We start from the raw sequence: 15,419 nt of genomic DNA on the forward strand, positions 1-15,419 counted from the left end.
GAGGACTATAATCTGAGTTCAAATTCTGGTGGGGCTATAACTTCCTCAGACCAAGAACCAGCATATTTCAAGGAAACAGAAACATCTGCTTAATATCAAAGTATTTGACACCTCTACTTAACACAATGTTAAATGTTTAAAAAATGTTTTATTCTGCTGAAGTAGTGGTACCTCTACTTTATTTGTCTGCTTATCTCATTGCAGGTTTGGCAGTTAACATGTGACTATAATAAGGGTTTGCTAAAAACTGGCCACAATACATTCTACAGTTTGCATTCAATTTTGCATTCAGTATCATTTACGTTTCTTCAAATTTCCTCCTTTACCAGTCTTCTCTGGAAATTTCCAAACATACTTCTCCCATTTTTAGTATAATTTGTAGGTCATAGAGAACAGTCACTTGACTGAATGCCTTCACACTTATGTAGGGTTACCACTTGTCCCGCTTTGCAAGGGACAGTCTCTCTTTGGGCAGTTGGGTCCTGCAGGAAAAAAAAAAACTAAAAAATGGCAAATGTCCTGATATTTAAGGACAAAAAATATTTCATAAGTTTTCTTTAATAGTTGCATAAACCAGTTCAAACACCATATTGTTATAAGAAATAGAACAAACAGCTCAAATGCTACAAGAATAAACTTTTATTTTGACAAAAAAGGGAAGTTCTATCCTTTGCACTGGCCATGGGCATGTTTGTCCCATAAAATCTCACCTTTCTACAAAAAATGTCCCACTTTGGACATTTGAAAAAGGATCAAGCCTACACTTATAACTTGTAATAGTGCTTACGGTTAGGTGAACTTATCAGACAATTAGTGAAATTCCTCTCCTTTATCTTCACAGATTACATGCATTTTTAATCTCAGAACAGGGTTTTACTGAATACTATGCATCTCTAGTCCTTAACTTCATAAAAACTAAAAATGTTTTTAGCCCCCCTCTTTAACCAGCTGTTCAGGTAGAATCACCTCATTTAATGGCTACTGTTTAGTTTTAGTTCATAATTAAATTAAGTTTTCTTCAGTTTCCATATCACAAAGTGCTTTTGCTTCCCTTTAATCCCGCCTGAATAATGTCACTTAAGGAAAGTTCACTTTAAGGTACTCTTGTTTGCTTTCTGAAACAGTTGTTATTGTTTATTTTGAACTAGAGTACTTTTTTGTGAAATATCACATTGTTTCCTTCTAGTGTTTGTTACATTATTTTTTATATCCTATAGTTTGGGATAGGGAATCTACATCTTAGACTTCTGTTATCTGTAGAAAACAAGGTAAAAGGGCAGAACAATGACTATTCAGGGACAAAAAAAGAAAACTTCTAAACTATCTATGTGCTGGCAGTTGCAGATGACAAACTCCACGGCAGCAGCTAAAAATAAGTCTTGGAACTGTGATAGTGCAGTTCTGAGTCTAAACAAAAGCACTAAACAATCTACTCCTACATTGTGGGTGACTGCACTAATAGTTATCATTGGTACTTCCTTACAAAAGACAATCTATTGCCCTTTGCCGAAGATATTCAGAAAAGTAGGGAATCACACTGATCACAGAAAGTTAGCCAAAAGATAATACTACAGTAAATGTCACCACAGTCAGTTGTTCTCCCCATAAAATTCAATGTAGGAGGCAAACCCCTTGATTGCAGTATGAAAAAAAATAGCAAAGCAGAACTTAAAATCTTTTCAGCTGTAGCCAGGGAGGAAAAGCTCCTCACATTTTTTATAGAAATTTTCAAGATTACACATAGAATGACAGTGTACAATCAGTAAATGGGTATTTAGAGAGTACATGATATTTTAAACTGTGTGCATACATTTGCAGAGTACATGAATAGTTAATCAGTGCTTATACATTTACAAAGCATATCACAATATCTATATAGCATCATATTATCTTATATACAAGGTGACCTTATGACTCCAAGTCAGTTTTCCATTAGTTTTTTTTTTCCATTTGGTGATGTAAGAGGGAAAGGGAAAAACAAAAACAAGTAACGTATAGAGCATAAACCATGCATTTCTGGTAAAAAGAAGCAATGACAGTCCTCCTAGAGGCATCATTTCAGTGGATAGTACTTAAAGTCCCAGATTTTTGAGAAAGAGAAAAAACAAGATTGTAGGTGATGTGGTTTTGCCTGATGTATCCATGAGAGGTTCAGTGAAAAGGAAAGAGAGAGAGAGAGAGACAGAGAGAGAGAGAAGACAGAGTGGAGGAAAGGAAAGGGTACAGTACAAGAGCTCTAAGTATTAAAGGTACAGAGTGCCATTTTTGTTGCAATTATAATTGTAGAATCTTCACAATTATATTAGTGGATTGGCAGGTAACAAGTAAGTGGCTTGTATTAGGAAGTATAGGAAATGGACTGCAGGTAGAAGCGAAGGTGAGGAGAAGGAGTGGATGTGAGACAGATAGCACTAGCTGGTGAAAATGGAAAGACAGTGAATAGGAAGAGTGGGTGGGAATAGAGAGGTGGTACTAGTGGAGCTGTGGGAGTGGGTGGGAGCAGTGAAAGGAGCTTAGGAAGTGCTATACAAGAGAGAATGTAAAGTACGGAGAGCAACTGGCTTTGGGAGTAGGTTGGATAAGTTATATTAGTGGTGAAGCCAGTCTGTTGTAAAAAATAGATGGAAGTTACAGAGCTAGCATATAGGAATACAGAAGCAGAGCCATTTCTGCATCATATGAGATTTTACTTGTTTTTTGGAAACAGCTTAACTCTTAAATTGATTTTCATGCTAATGGGATGTGGGCCCAAGCTTTAGCAATATCAGCTGAATACAGACAATATCCTGTACTATTGTATATTTTGGTGATAGTGAGAAATGATTTATCTCTGGAATGTAAAACTCATTCTGGGGAGTATGACTGAATGATGTTCTTTAAGGTTGCATGGTTTTTGGCCTTATGGAGAAGTCTGTGTGCTGTTGTGAGTTGAGTGTGTGTTAAGTAATGTGGCAGTTCAAACCATTTTAGCTTTTTGAGAGGCAGACAGTGGTGTCCCCTGAAGTACAAGTTCAGAAGCATAGCTGTCTCAACCAGTGCCCTGTGCCAGCACCATGAATCAGCACCCTATCCCCTCAGCTCTACAAGTTAAGAACAAAAGAAAAAAAGCACTTTACTATAATAAGCTGATCTCTACTTATCACAATTAGATCCATGACCCCACCAGCTCTGCCACTAAAGAGCAAAAACAAAAAAAACTTTACTGTAATAAACTAATAACAACATTGTAGAGTTCAACTTGTTACAATTAGATCCATGCAGCCAGCTCTTCCATTTAAGAAAATAAAAAGTATTGTAATAAGCCAGTTGCTATATTGTAATGATTACCTTATTACAGTTAAATCCATGTCCCGTAGCTCTTCCACTGAAGGAAAAAAAAATGTTCATTCCTTTTATCAGCACACATACCAGGTGGCCAGTTACAAGAAATGCCCCCCCGCCCCAGCCATTCTGCTCACAGTTCTGTGCCCTCTCCCCGTCCCTCCTTCAGCACATTTTATTAAAAAAAAAAACAAACCAAACAAAAAAAAAACAAATCCTTCTTTTGAACTGTAGCAAACTGCTTGCTACAGCATAGTAAGCAGTTTTTACAATTTAGACCACACACAAAGGGCTACAGCACTCAGGGTTGACTGCAAATGCAATACCGGCTTTTAAAAGCTGGTATTGCATTAAAGAGAGATCCAGATTGGCTGATCACCCCCCAAAAACTTTCCGACTGGGTTAGTTGCCCCTCTTGCCCCACCCTAGCTATGCTACTGTATAGGTTGGTGGCACATTTTTCTATTTTATTTGTAACATTGCTCCATTTATTTAACAGTGAGACTTGAAGGTTACTAAAGGTGGGTGTGGCATGTAGGAGAGATGGCAGTGCGAAAGTCATGGCTATATGTTTTCTTACTGTGTCAGTGTGGTATGTTTTAGATCTGTATAGGGATCCAAGTTATTTATTTATTGTTTGCAGCTTGTGATATATGGATGCCTAGTTTCAGCTGTTTGTCTATGATGGTGCCTAGTAATTTTGTTTATCTTTCCTGTTTGATCCTGGTGGTGTTGGAGGAAGTTAAGACAAAAGATGCTTTTTGTGTAGACAATTGTTTGGAAGTAAAGAGCATTAGATTATTTTTGTTGGGGGTGATGCAAGTGGTTATGGAGGAGTTGGGAGCTAGCTAACCATGACAGAACAGAGGAGAATGATTATTTTATGAGATTGTATAGTTTTGTCATAGTTGCTAGCACAGCAAAACAATAAAGACTTTTCTGCATATTGGACTATAATAGCTTGTTTAGCAGCTGTATGAAGGTCATTAATGAAAATGTTAAGAAGTACGGGGCCCAGAAGAGATCCTTGTGGAACTTTTGTGTTTATGGGGAGGAAAGAAAAGATGTCAGTTTGCCATTTTACAGCTTGTTCTCTGTTTAATAGATATGTATTAAACCAACATAGGAAAGGTATGGCTAGGCCCACGGAGTACAGATTTGAAGAAGTTTCAGGTGGGACAAAGAATCAAAAGATACAGATAGGTCTAAGAAAAGTGCAGAAACTAGATTACCTTCATTTTTATATGGTTGTAGTAAAGTTCAGTAGAGCAGTAGTACTGCTATGATGGGGTTTAAAACCATGCTATGCAGGGGACAGAAGCTGTTTTTCAGATAGCGGATTATTATTTTTTTGTGTATACATTTCTCTAGTAGTTTGGATAAGGGTGACAATGTAACTATTGGCCTGTAATTGGATGGCTCAATGGATGTACCTCCTTTCTAAAGGGTATGATGAATTATTTTTCCAAATTGATGGGACAGCATGATTGCCCAGGGATATATTTATTAGGATTGATATGGGATAGGAAATTGCTTCTGCTGCTATTTTAAGATATTCACCTGGCAGATTGTCTGGGGCATTGGTAGTGGGTTTTAGTTTGTGGACCGGTATTTTGATCATGGCAATTGTAACAGGTTGATTAGAGAAATGGTCAAGAAAGTTATTAGACCAATGAGGGACTATGAGTGTTTGAATGTGTCACCAATGAAAGATATGACTGTGTTAATAAAGTGGGTATTAAACTGATTGTCAATGCTATCATGTGGGTTTGGTGTTTTTGATATAGGTTATGTGACCTCTGCTGGATTTAGTAGCTTATTATTAGATGCCCAGAATAATTTAGGGTTATTAGAGTATATGGTTTTGAGTGTACAGTAATAAAGTTTCTAATCTTTAGTGGTGAGATATTTAACTTTGTCTCTTAGTTGTCTTATTTGTTTTATTTTTTTTGCTCCAGTTTTTTCCAAGATTTGTCTCTCAGTTTTATGATTTGTCTTAATTCTAAGGAGAGCCATATAGCTGGATTTTATTTTCACTCTCTGATCTAAGGGGAACATGGGGGTCTAGGATGCTTAGGAAGAATGTGCTAAACTGCATTACAGCATCATCTAAAGGGAGGGTCCTAAGTGATTCCAAGTTGCATTGATTAAGTATGTTTATGGAAGGTTATTTATGGAAGGCGGGTATTTTTCTAAACAGGACGTAGTGGTGAGTTCTCGGGTTGCTGCTTTGTTGCCTGACTGCATAGATAAATAGAGAGCTACTTAGACTATCTGGGACAGTGCCATATAAAGATATTTTATCAGGACAGGATGTTAGTATCCAGTCCATAATGGATAGCCTAGCAGTAGCCTTGTTGTACCTAGCTGGCGTAGTGATGAATTGGGTAAATTTATAAAATTGGATATTATTAATTGGATTGCTGGAGTTTATTGTTTGTTAGTCAATATTAGTGTCACCTAATATGATGGCTTCATATGGGATTTTAGAACAGATCCAACACTGGATCTCTTCAAACATGGTAATATTATTACTTATTGCTAAATAGATTGCTAGGATGACTATTTTTGTGGTTATTTGTTTTGAGTAGTTTTTTCAGAATTTCAGAATTAAAAAAGATGGAATCGTTTGAAGAAATAGAGAAATCTCAACACTATGCTAGTATATCGTTAGCAGTCTGCCAGCTGTTATTTCTGATCCCATCTTGTCTTATAATGCTGTACCCATAAGTCAATAATCATAATCATCAACACCCTTTCGTCCATTTTTTTCGACAAGGGGTAAGGGTGTCAGGCCAACTGTTGCCATCTCTCTCGATTCAGTACTACTCTCCTTCCTTCTTCAACAGTCATACCTGACTGTCACAGACTTTCTCTGACAAATGTCAGCCACCTCTTTGCTGGATGCCCTTGTTTCTTCTTGTCTTCTTCCTGTCAGTCCCAAATCTTCTTTACCAGCTTGTCTTCTGTTTCCTGCACATGTGTTGGAACCACTGCAATCTGATCTCTTTGACCTTCCCTGCAACTGGAGCTAATTGAGTTTCTTCTCTTATGTCTTCAGTTCTTCATTTGTTCCCCATTGTGCATCCTATCACCCATCTCAGGCACTTCATTGCCTTCACGTCTAGTACCCTCAACTGCTCTACCTTCACTGCCCAGGTTTCTGTACCACATAATAGTATAGTTACACCACTGTTTTGCACACCTTATTTTTCAGTTTCCGTGACATTCTTTTGTCACAAACTACCTCTGACAATCTGTGCCAGTTGGTTGCAGCCCCTATGATTCTACTTTTGACTTCTTCATTCAGAATTTTCTTCTCCTCAGCCACCCTCCCAGATACTTGAAGCTGTTAACATGTTCCACTGTTTTCCTATTTTTCTCAGTTTCTTCTGATTTCTCCCATTTCAAATGCCTTATTTAAATTCACTTTCATCCCTATTATCTTCAGCATTGCATTCCATTCCTCTATCATTTGCTGAAGTTCTTGTTCAGATCCTGACTCTAATTCCACGTTCTATGCATACCAGAGCTTTGCTGCTCTGTCTCCTCTGGCCTGTTTGCTAATGTAGCCTATCACGAGTACGGACAGACAGGGGCTCAGATCTGAACTCTGGTGCACACCAACTCCCACTGGGAACCCCTCTGTGAGTCATAACTGTGTTTATATTCATGTAACTGGGTCCTTATACATAGCCTACACTAATTCTACCCATGTTTCTCAGACTTTGACCCATCACAGGATGACCCAAATCATCTTTCTTAGGACCTTGTCATATGCTTTTCTCCAAGTCTAGGAATGGCCAGTTGGACTTTCCTCATGCCTATCTGGCTCACAGCAAACATCAGTGCAGTTGTGCCGCACCCTGAACGGAATTCAGATTGTTCATCTTCCATCTTATTTCTACTACTCTGCATATTCATTTATCAGTCACCTTCTCCAGAACATTTATGCAATGATACCCACAGTTGTAAATGCACCTTTTGTTCTTGTACACTGACATTAGAATGCTTATTCTCCAGTTATTTGAGATATATCTTTTTCTCCATACTGCTATGAAGACCCTCTGGAGCTATTTCTTCCCTAATTCACCCAACATCTTGATCATATCTGCCATGACCTCCCTTGAGCCTGCAGCTTGACCTGACTTCATTTTTCTTAGCACTGTTCTTATTTCTTCTAGGGTGTGCTCCTCTCTTATCATAGGCTGTGTCTTGGGCAGTGCAGCTTCTGTAGGGTTTCCTTTATTCAGAAGTTGTTGGAAATACTCCTTCCACCTGCCTTTGATGTACTGTGGACCAGTGAGCAAGTTGTTGCTAGTGGGACTATATCATAACTTCGAAGACTGAAAAGTTAAAATATTGAACCCAAAACACTGAATGGTGAAAATAGCGAAGCCCTGGAACACTGAAACATTGTAGGCTTATAAATGCCTTAGGGCCTTAACCTATGAACCTATGAACCTAAATCTTACCTAGGGCAAGATTTCTGTGGGCCGTTTCATGGATTCACTATTTCCTCCATTGTGGTGCGAAAGTTACAGAACTTAGGGTTAGGGTGTGGGTTAAGGTAAGTGGATAGTTAGTAATGTATGTATGGTGTAGTGTAGGGATGTGTTTTTTTAACTGTATGTGTGTGTATTAATTAGTTTGTTTGTGTATAGATTCCTAGGGAATGTGTGCAATAGTAGCTACGGACCTTAGGATTAGGGTGTGGGTTAAGGTAAGTGGATAGTTAGTAATGCATGTATAGTTTAGTGTGGGGTTGAGTTTTGTTAACTGTATGTGTGTGGTTTATTTATTTTGGTGTTTGTATTGTGTGTATGTTTCTCAGAACAGCAAATTTTTTCCCTGGGAAAAAAATTGCTGTTCTGAGCATCCAATGTTATCAATACTCGAAATTCCAAGTTCAAACTTATGGTGTTCGATATTTTGGAATTTCGAATATATGATATAGACCCGTTGCTAGCTATCTTACTTATCTTTCCATTGTTGCCTTGCACCTTGGTAAATGTTCTATGTACCATCTGCTGAATCCTTTGCAAGTAACTAGTAGAGTGCTTCTGATGCCTTATTTGTTGCTACTGCAACTGGTGACTTATCATCTTTGTTTGCCAACCAGTATTCCTTCTTACCCTGGTCTATCATCTACTATCTTCTACTTTTTCCTGTACTTTTTCTTCCTTTTGATGACTTCCTGGATTTCTGCATTTCACTGCCAGTTTCCCTTATGTACCTTATTTCCATTGCTGGACTGGCCACATATCTGTTGCTTAGTCCTCATACATCCTGTTTTGAGGTATTGCTATTGTTCTTTAACTTCATCTATTTCCTCTTCTTCTTGAGGTGCTGAAGCCTTAAGTATTTCCTTGAACACTTCTGTTTTTTTCCACTCAATTTCCATGTCTTCCACCTTGTCTCTGTTGACTTTAGAGCCTTCTCTGACCACTGCTTGCAACTGATTGTAGCAACCAATATTTTATGCTGTAGGCCAACTGTTCCACTGTGCAACTGCTGATTCTACCCCAGTGCCATTTCCTTACTAGGAGAAAGTCTACCTGAGTTGCATGTTGGCCTCTCTTGTATATAATCTTGTGACTGTCTGTCTTACTGAACCATTTAATGACAATCTTCAAGCTATTTTCAATGCAGAAGCCTAGAATAACCTCTCCTTCCTTGTGGACACAGGCAGTCTTCATATCCCATTCCCTCTGTCCTAATATGTGCATTCATGTCATCCATTATCAGCATCAACTCATGTTATCCTACTTCATCTGGTAGGTCCTGCAACTGCTGCCTGAATGTACTCTTATCCTAGCTATTACAGCCCTGGTGTGGGGCATATGCTGAAATTATGAATAATGCTTTATCCTTACAACTGTCTGATTGTCATGAAACTGTCACTAATTCTGATGACAACCCTTATTGTCTTCTGAATCCTCTCTTTCTAGTCCATCCTCTTCTTGAGTAGTAGAATCTGGTACCCAAGCCAAGTAGCTTTGCTGCACTGCCCTTCCATCTTGTCTCTGGGATACAGAGGATGTCCGGCCTCCTTCTTACCATCATATCATCAGCTTCCAAGCTGCATCCTGTCAGTGCACCTATAACGAGAATAGCAATTCTTGGTTCATGTTTGGTAGGTTGACTGGTTTTATGTCAAGCTTTTGCTCAACAGGGCTATCCCAGGTAACTAGGCTGGGCAACTGGTCAGTGGCCAACTAGTAGCTTACTGACCCAAGGCTGTTGGGCTTTATGGTGGGCACACACATGCCAGTAGAGGCACATATATGCCTTAAAACCTTTAGCTTGGGTCACTGGCTTAGGCTGTAGGATGCTGGTTCCTCAACCTGCTTATCACTGGCAAATACGCATGTCCATTGGGTGACATTAGTCAACACAACTGAAACACCAAGAGATAATTTTTACACCATTAAGTGGCTAGGCATGACACAGTGCACAGCTTGTGATCCATGTTTTCCTATACAGTAGATACTGTGCACCACAGATGATGCCCAAAGTGCTTGATCTATACAAATGATCCATAAATAGGCACCATCTAGTGTCTGTGCTACTGCTTACAATTGCATTCTTGGGTGTGTTTGAGGTGGAAACACCCAGTTTGTTTTTAGGAGGTGTGAGGAACCCTACAGAGACACAGGGAGAAATGAAAGTTTCACACAGACATTGTCTAGAAATCAGGATTAGCTCTTGTGTCTTGTGCATGGGAGGTGAAGATCTTAACCATTATGTCATTTTTGTCTTTCTCTGTATCTGTGTCAGCCTGTGCACATCCATCTAGCCATCTACCTAGAAGGTAGTATTTACTAATTTTTGAATCATATTTTAAGCATGTTTTAGGGATTATGAGGAAATCTTGGCAAGGAATAGTCTTCAAGGTATACAACTTGGGTAATTCATTATAAATGTTTTGTATGATGATACTATGTAAATGGAAACCAGGGTTTGGCTGAGGATTAGTTTGTGTAAGAATCATACTAATGTGAGGAGCATTACTGAATGTAGGGCTAGGATGAGTCAGGGCCAGGATTTGGGTGATGTCGCTGCTTAATTTTATTGACCTGCACATGCATTGGTATAGATAGATTTTTTTTTGCATGGGCGGTAGGCCAAGAGTTATGATAAAGTATGAATTGTTGCTATTTTAGACAGGTGTGGGTAACTAGATGGATATACATAGGCTAACATAGATATGGAGAGATGACAACATGGGAGCGGTTATGGTAGGAGAGTTTTGTATTATGGTTATGGTCTTGGGGTGTGGATATTGGATATAGATAGGATGCTACATGTGCTAGAATGGAGAGAGATAGAAGTAGTAATAGTTGTAATGCAATCACTGTGTGTGGTCTGATTAAGAGGTAGATAGAAACATTATCTATCTCTTAGCATATGGATAATTGAAGAGTAAGTAAAGGAACGTAAGTTTAGAAAAGCATTAATGACGGTGCTAAAGGGAAGTAAATTATAGTTTTTTTATGAGGGTGGTAAGAGTAGTCATTGATTGGATTATTAGAGGACATTCATTTGAGTGCTTGGAGAGGAAATGTTTTTGAAATATAGAATTGAGTTGCATCATAGAACTTCACTAGCAGTTAAGAGTTTTTGTGAGTACTAACAGAGGATTGTTAGTCTTGTGGGGTATAATTTTATTGTGAGTGCTGGAATATAAGATAACTAGCTTATTTTATAAGATTCCAGAACTTTTCTAACAAAGGGCCCATTTTTATTTATAATCCCTGGTAACAACATAAAATGTTGCATAGTGCGGCATTACTTTCAGTTGATGAACTTTAAGGGATTTGACACAGAATTGGTTGAATTTCAAACTTAAGCTTTCTGGGTGCTAATGTTCAAATGCTTACAAGTTGAAGTTAAAAATTAAAAGGACTGCCAACTTACGACTGCAGCATGTCAATCTTCCCTTTTTATTATCTATGCCTGTATGAGGAATGTAGGTTTTGGACTGCTATCTTCCTTTTGAGCTACCTGTCACTATTGAGTACACATTTTCATTAATAAGGATCATACTGAGTCATGTGAGAAGACCAGTCAGATTCTTGTTGGTAATTCACAACCGGCCACAGTAACAAAAGTTTAATATAAAACAGCACCTAAAACAATCTAGCGCCTCGGCTCACAGCCTTCCAGGAGTAATATTATTCTTGGAAGGCTGTGAGCTGAGGTGCTAGAGTGTCTTAGGTGCTATTTTATATTAAACTTTTTATACTGTGGCCAGTTGTGGATTATTTGCCTGTTTCCAAATTGTTTCTAACCAGATTCTTGTTGGTGCCTGATAACAACCAGCTACCGACCTGACATCTCCAACCTCAAAAGTCCTGTCAGATACATGACCAATACAGTTGTTAATTATGATGGTTAATGTAAAGTACTATTTATTTATTTTTTATTCTCATTGTGGATTTTAGTACACCATCCATCTGCCAGTTATTAGCCATGTCCATGCGTTTTAGCAATCCTTTGATAAAGTGATGTCACTAGACTTGCTATATACAAGTAAGGCAATGAGACATGTATCATTTGCTATATCAGTTATAATGGCTGAATACTAAGAAACCCGGCCACACATATGAGCACGCGCACACACACACACACACACACACACACACACACACACACACACACACACACACACACACACACACACACACACACATGTGCGCGCACACACACACACACACACACACACACACACACACACAAACACACATTTTAAAACTGAAGGAGAATAATTCAAGTCATGTTTTATAGTTGTCAGTGAAGTTTAATTTCTAGTTTAAGTTATTACCCCTCTATGGTTTGATGGCAGTGAATGTGGTAATAGCTCCATTTATATTCAGTTTTTTATTAGCCACCCAGGGCCTACCTGCCTACCTACTTGCCAATGTGCCAAAGAAGAAAGTTAATTAATCTGCTGCATAATAACTCAGAGCAATAAGAACGTATTATCTGTGTGTTTATTTTAAGCTTCATATATTGATTCAGATTTAGTTCCTTGCAATGTCATGGGAAACATTTATTTTTCCCCTTTACATCTGTAATTAAATATTTCCCTCAATGATCCCATAAAATTCTGGCTTACCAGTTTTCAAAAATTTAAATATTGCAGTACATTCACAGTAGAAGATTCCTGCATAACTGTATGTTCTAGCACCTCAAAATTCTGCCAGCATGTGAAAACATATATGAAAACACTAATAAAAAATGCACACAGTCACACTTACTGAAAATATTGCATACATAAGAACAAACTCAGATATATATAATGCATACACACATGAACACATACGTACTTCCTCACAATCTATTTATATTTATGAAGCATCCCCAAGCACTAAAACATTTTAGAAGTGTAGACATCTTGTATCTTTGGTACTCTAGCTGAGAATGTTCTTCATCCCTGAAATATATAATCATTAATGAAATACTTTTGTAGAAAGCTGACGAGTGCTTTTTTCATGATAGCAGTATACAAAGCATTTCTGCTAAAATGCAATGCCTGGCTAGAACAGAACACCATTGTGCAACACTGTGCAGTTTTGGTTGGTTATTAGTCTATCTGCTTATGTTTGCAAGCAATAATTAGCCTTTATACTGATGTCTTTTGGCTTTTCCCAGTTAGAAGTCGTCACAGCAGAACTCTGGTCTGTCAATGATTGACAATGGAGTTTTTACGGTGCCGAGTTGCCAGCCTGATGCCCAACCATCAAAAAAGGCACACCCATTCAGACATGCACCTACCTGCATGTCTTTAAACATCACTTGACTGCGGGGAGGACATGCAGACTCCACACAAAAGGTGCTCCAGCTGGGAATCGAATGGGAGAACCTGTTGCTGTGAGGCGAATAGGAACATCTTTTTTATATCACATTTAGTACGAAACAAGGGAGTGGTTAGGCATACTCAGTGTACTCAAATAAGTACATTTTTTCTGAGCATCTCTTGGAAACTTCAACTCTCAAAAAGCAAAGAATGTGTAAAATTGTGCAAACAAATATTTACAGTATAGAGGTATACAGAGAATGCTTGTGTGAAAGGAATGCACTTTTAAAAATAGCTTTGTGAGGGTATAAATGGTAACAGCTGAAATAACGTATCCACTTCCTATATATCTGGGGGTAGCATTTTGAGGGTTGAGTATATTTTTAAAATGATAGGTGGGTCATGCAGGCACAACATTAAGTTTGAGTAAAAAATGTCGATTTCTGGCTACAACCCTGGTAGGAAAATAACAGTAATGTGATTGAATTTTGTGGTTAGGCGAAGATACTGTTTCAATGTTGTGACATTCATAGCACTTGCAAAAGAGACTAGACAACCATATTTCTTCATATCACCCATGTATTGTAAGACTTTGAGTTATGTTTTGTTAACATTATATAGTGATGACATATTATGTAATCCATTTGTGCATGCTTTCTGTTATCTGCATTTTGCTAAAAAGCCTGCCTCTTTTGAGATAAGCTATGCAAGACAGGACACAGACAGCATGCACTTTATCCTTAAACTGTTTGAGTTGGTTTGTTTCTATAAATGCTTTTCTGTTTTATTTGAATACCAGACTCTACAGAGCATATTAAGTGCCCAGACCACTGGGTTCCATATGCAGGCTACTGTTACACAATCAAAAGAGAAGAGAAAATGTGGAAGGAAGCCTTGTCGGCATGTCGAAAGGAAGATGCTGACCTTACCAGTATCCATAATATTGAGCAACATAGTTTTATACTTTCACAGCTTGGATATTGTAAGTATTTTTATTAAATCAGACTGAATTATAAGTACAGATAATTAAATATGATATGTGCATGGTATTAAATATTATGCATGTGAAGAGCATTAGTGATCATAAATTAAAAATGTTAGCATGGCAAATAATGCATTTTCTTCATAGTCTTGCTTACTTATTTATTTTTTGCCATACTGATTTCATGTTTTTTATATATAGATATATATATATATATATATATATATATATATATATATATATATATATATATATATGTGTGTGTGTGTGTGTCAATAGATAATGTCTACCTCAAACTTCTTATTCTATAGCCTTTAATTTATTAGAATTTCATTGTCTGGATTGATAAATGCATTTAGTTCTGCATACCAGATGCAGGGTGGCAGGAATCTCAGCTGTTTAACTGTTTGGGAAGTGATTTGTGTACAAGACCTGATAGAGAAGAGAGCACGAGGGGAGCAGGCTGTTCATTTCAGGCTTGGACCAAGCAGGTCTGATAACGTCTTGTGTATAGCTTAGTAGTCTATATACACTAATGATGTTTAGTGGTATAAGTACATGGCTGTGGACAGGAGCACACAGCATAGCGATGTTGGTGGTCTGTAGGGGTAAGGGTGGGATAAGTGAGTTAGGTTAGGCTGGTTAGGTGAGTGTCACGATAGTGACGGTCCTTAGGGTAAGGGTTTGGGTTTGGGTTAGGGTTGTAGATAGTTGTGTATCTATGGGTTAGTGTTCGTTTCTAAGGATTTTGGTGTGCTTGTGTTGTGTGTGGGTTTTGGATAGGGATTTGTTTTGTTTGTTGGTATGATGTGTCGGGTGTATGCGATGTCGTGTTTGTGCACTGTCGATCTTCTGGCGTCGATGAAGTGACTTGCGATCTTTTGGCGTCGGTGAATTCGTTTTCGCTTTAACTTGTCGATCTACTAAGGTAGATCCATATATATATATATATATATATATATATATATATATATATATATATATATATATGTGTGTGTGTGTGTCAACAGATAATGTCTACCTCAAACTTCTTATTCTATAGCCTTTAATTTATTAGAATTTCATTGTCTGGATTGATAAATACATTTAGTCCTGCATACCAGATGCAGGGTGGCAGGAATCTCAGCTGTTTAACTATTTGGGAAGTGATTTTTGTACAAGACCTGATAGAGAAGAGAGCATGAGGGGAGCAGGCTGTTCATTTCAGGCTTGGACCAAGCAGGTCTGGTAACGTCTTGTGTATAGCTTAGTAGTCTATATACACTAATGATGTTTAGTGGTATAAGTACATGGCTGTGGACAGGAGCACACAGC

At 38.0% G+C, this 15,419-nt stretch overlaps 1 protein-coding gene across 1 annotated transcript in view; it reads left to right on the forward strand.

The window, feature by feature from the left end:
* LOC122796778 (macrophage mannose receptor 1-like) overlaps positions 1-15,419 on the forward strand; it is a 2,090,270-nt gene that overhangs the window by 333,490 nt on the left and 1,741,361 nt on the right. Inside the window, exon 7 of the mRNA XM_044065506.1 lies at positions 13,923-14,105. Within this exon, the coding sequence (XP_043921441.1) occupies positions 13,923-14,105 (183 nt within the window). The remainder of the gene's footprint in view (positions 1-13,922; positions 14,106-15,419) is intronic.

This window comes from Protopterus annectens, chromosome 3.part0 (genome assembly GCF_019279795.1).
Source record: "Protopterus annectens isolate FY-2018-M chromosome 3.part0, PAN1.0, whole genome shotgun sequence".
Classification (NCBI taxonomy): domain Eukaryota; kingdom Metazoa; phylum Chordata; order Ceratodontiformes; family Protopteridae; genus Protopterus; species Protopterus annectens.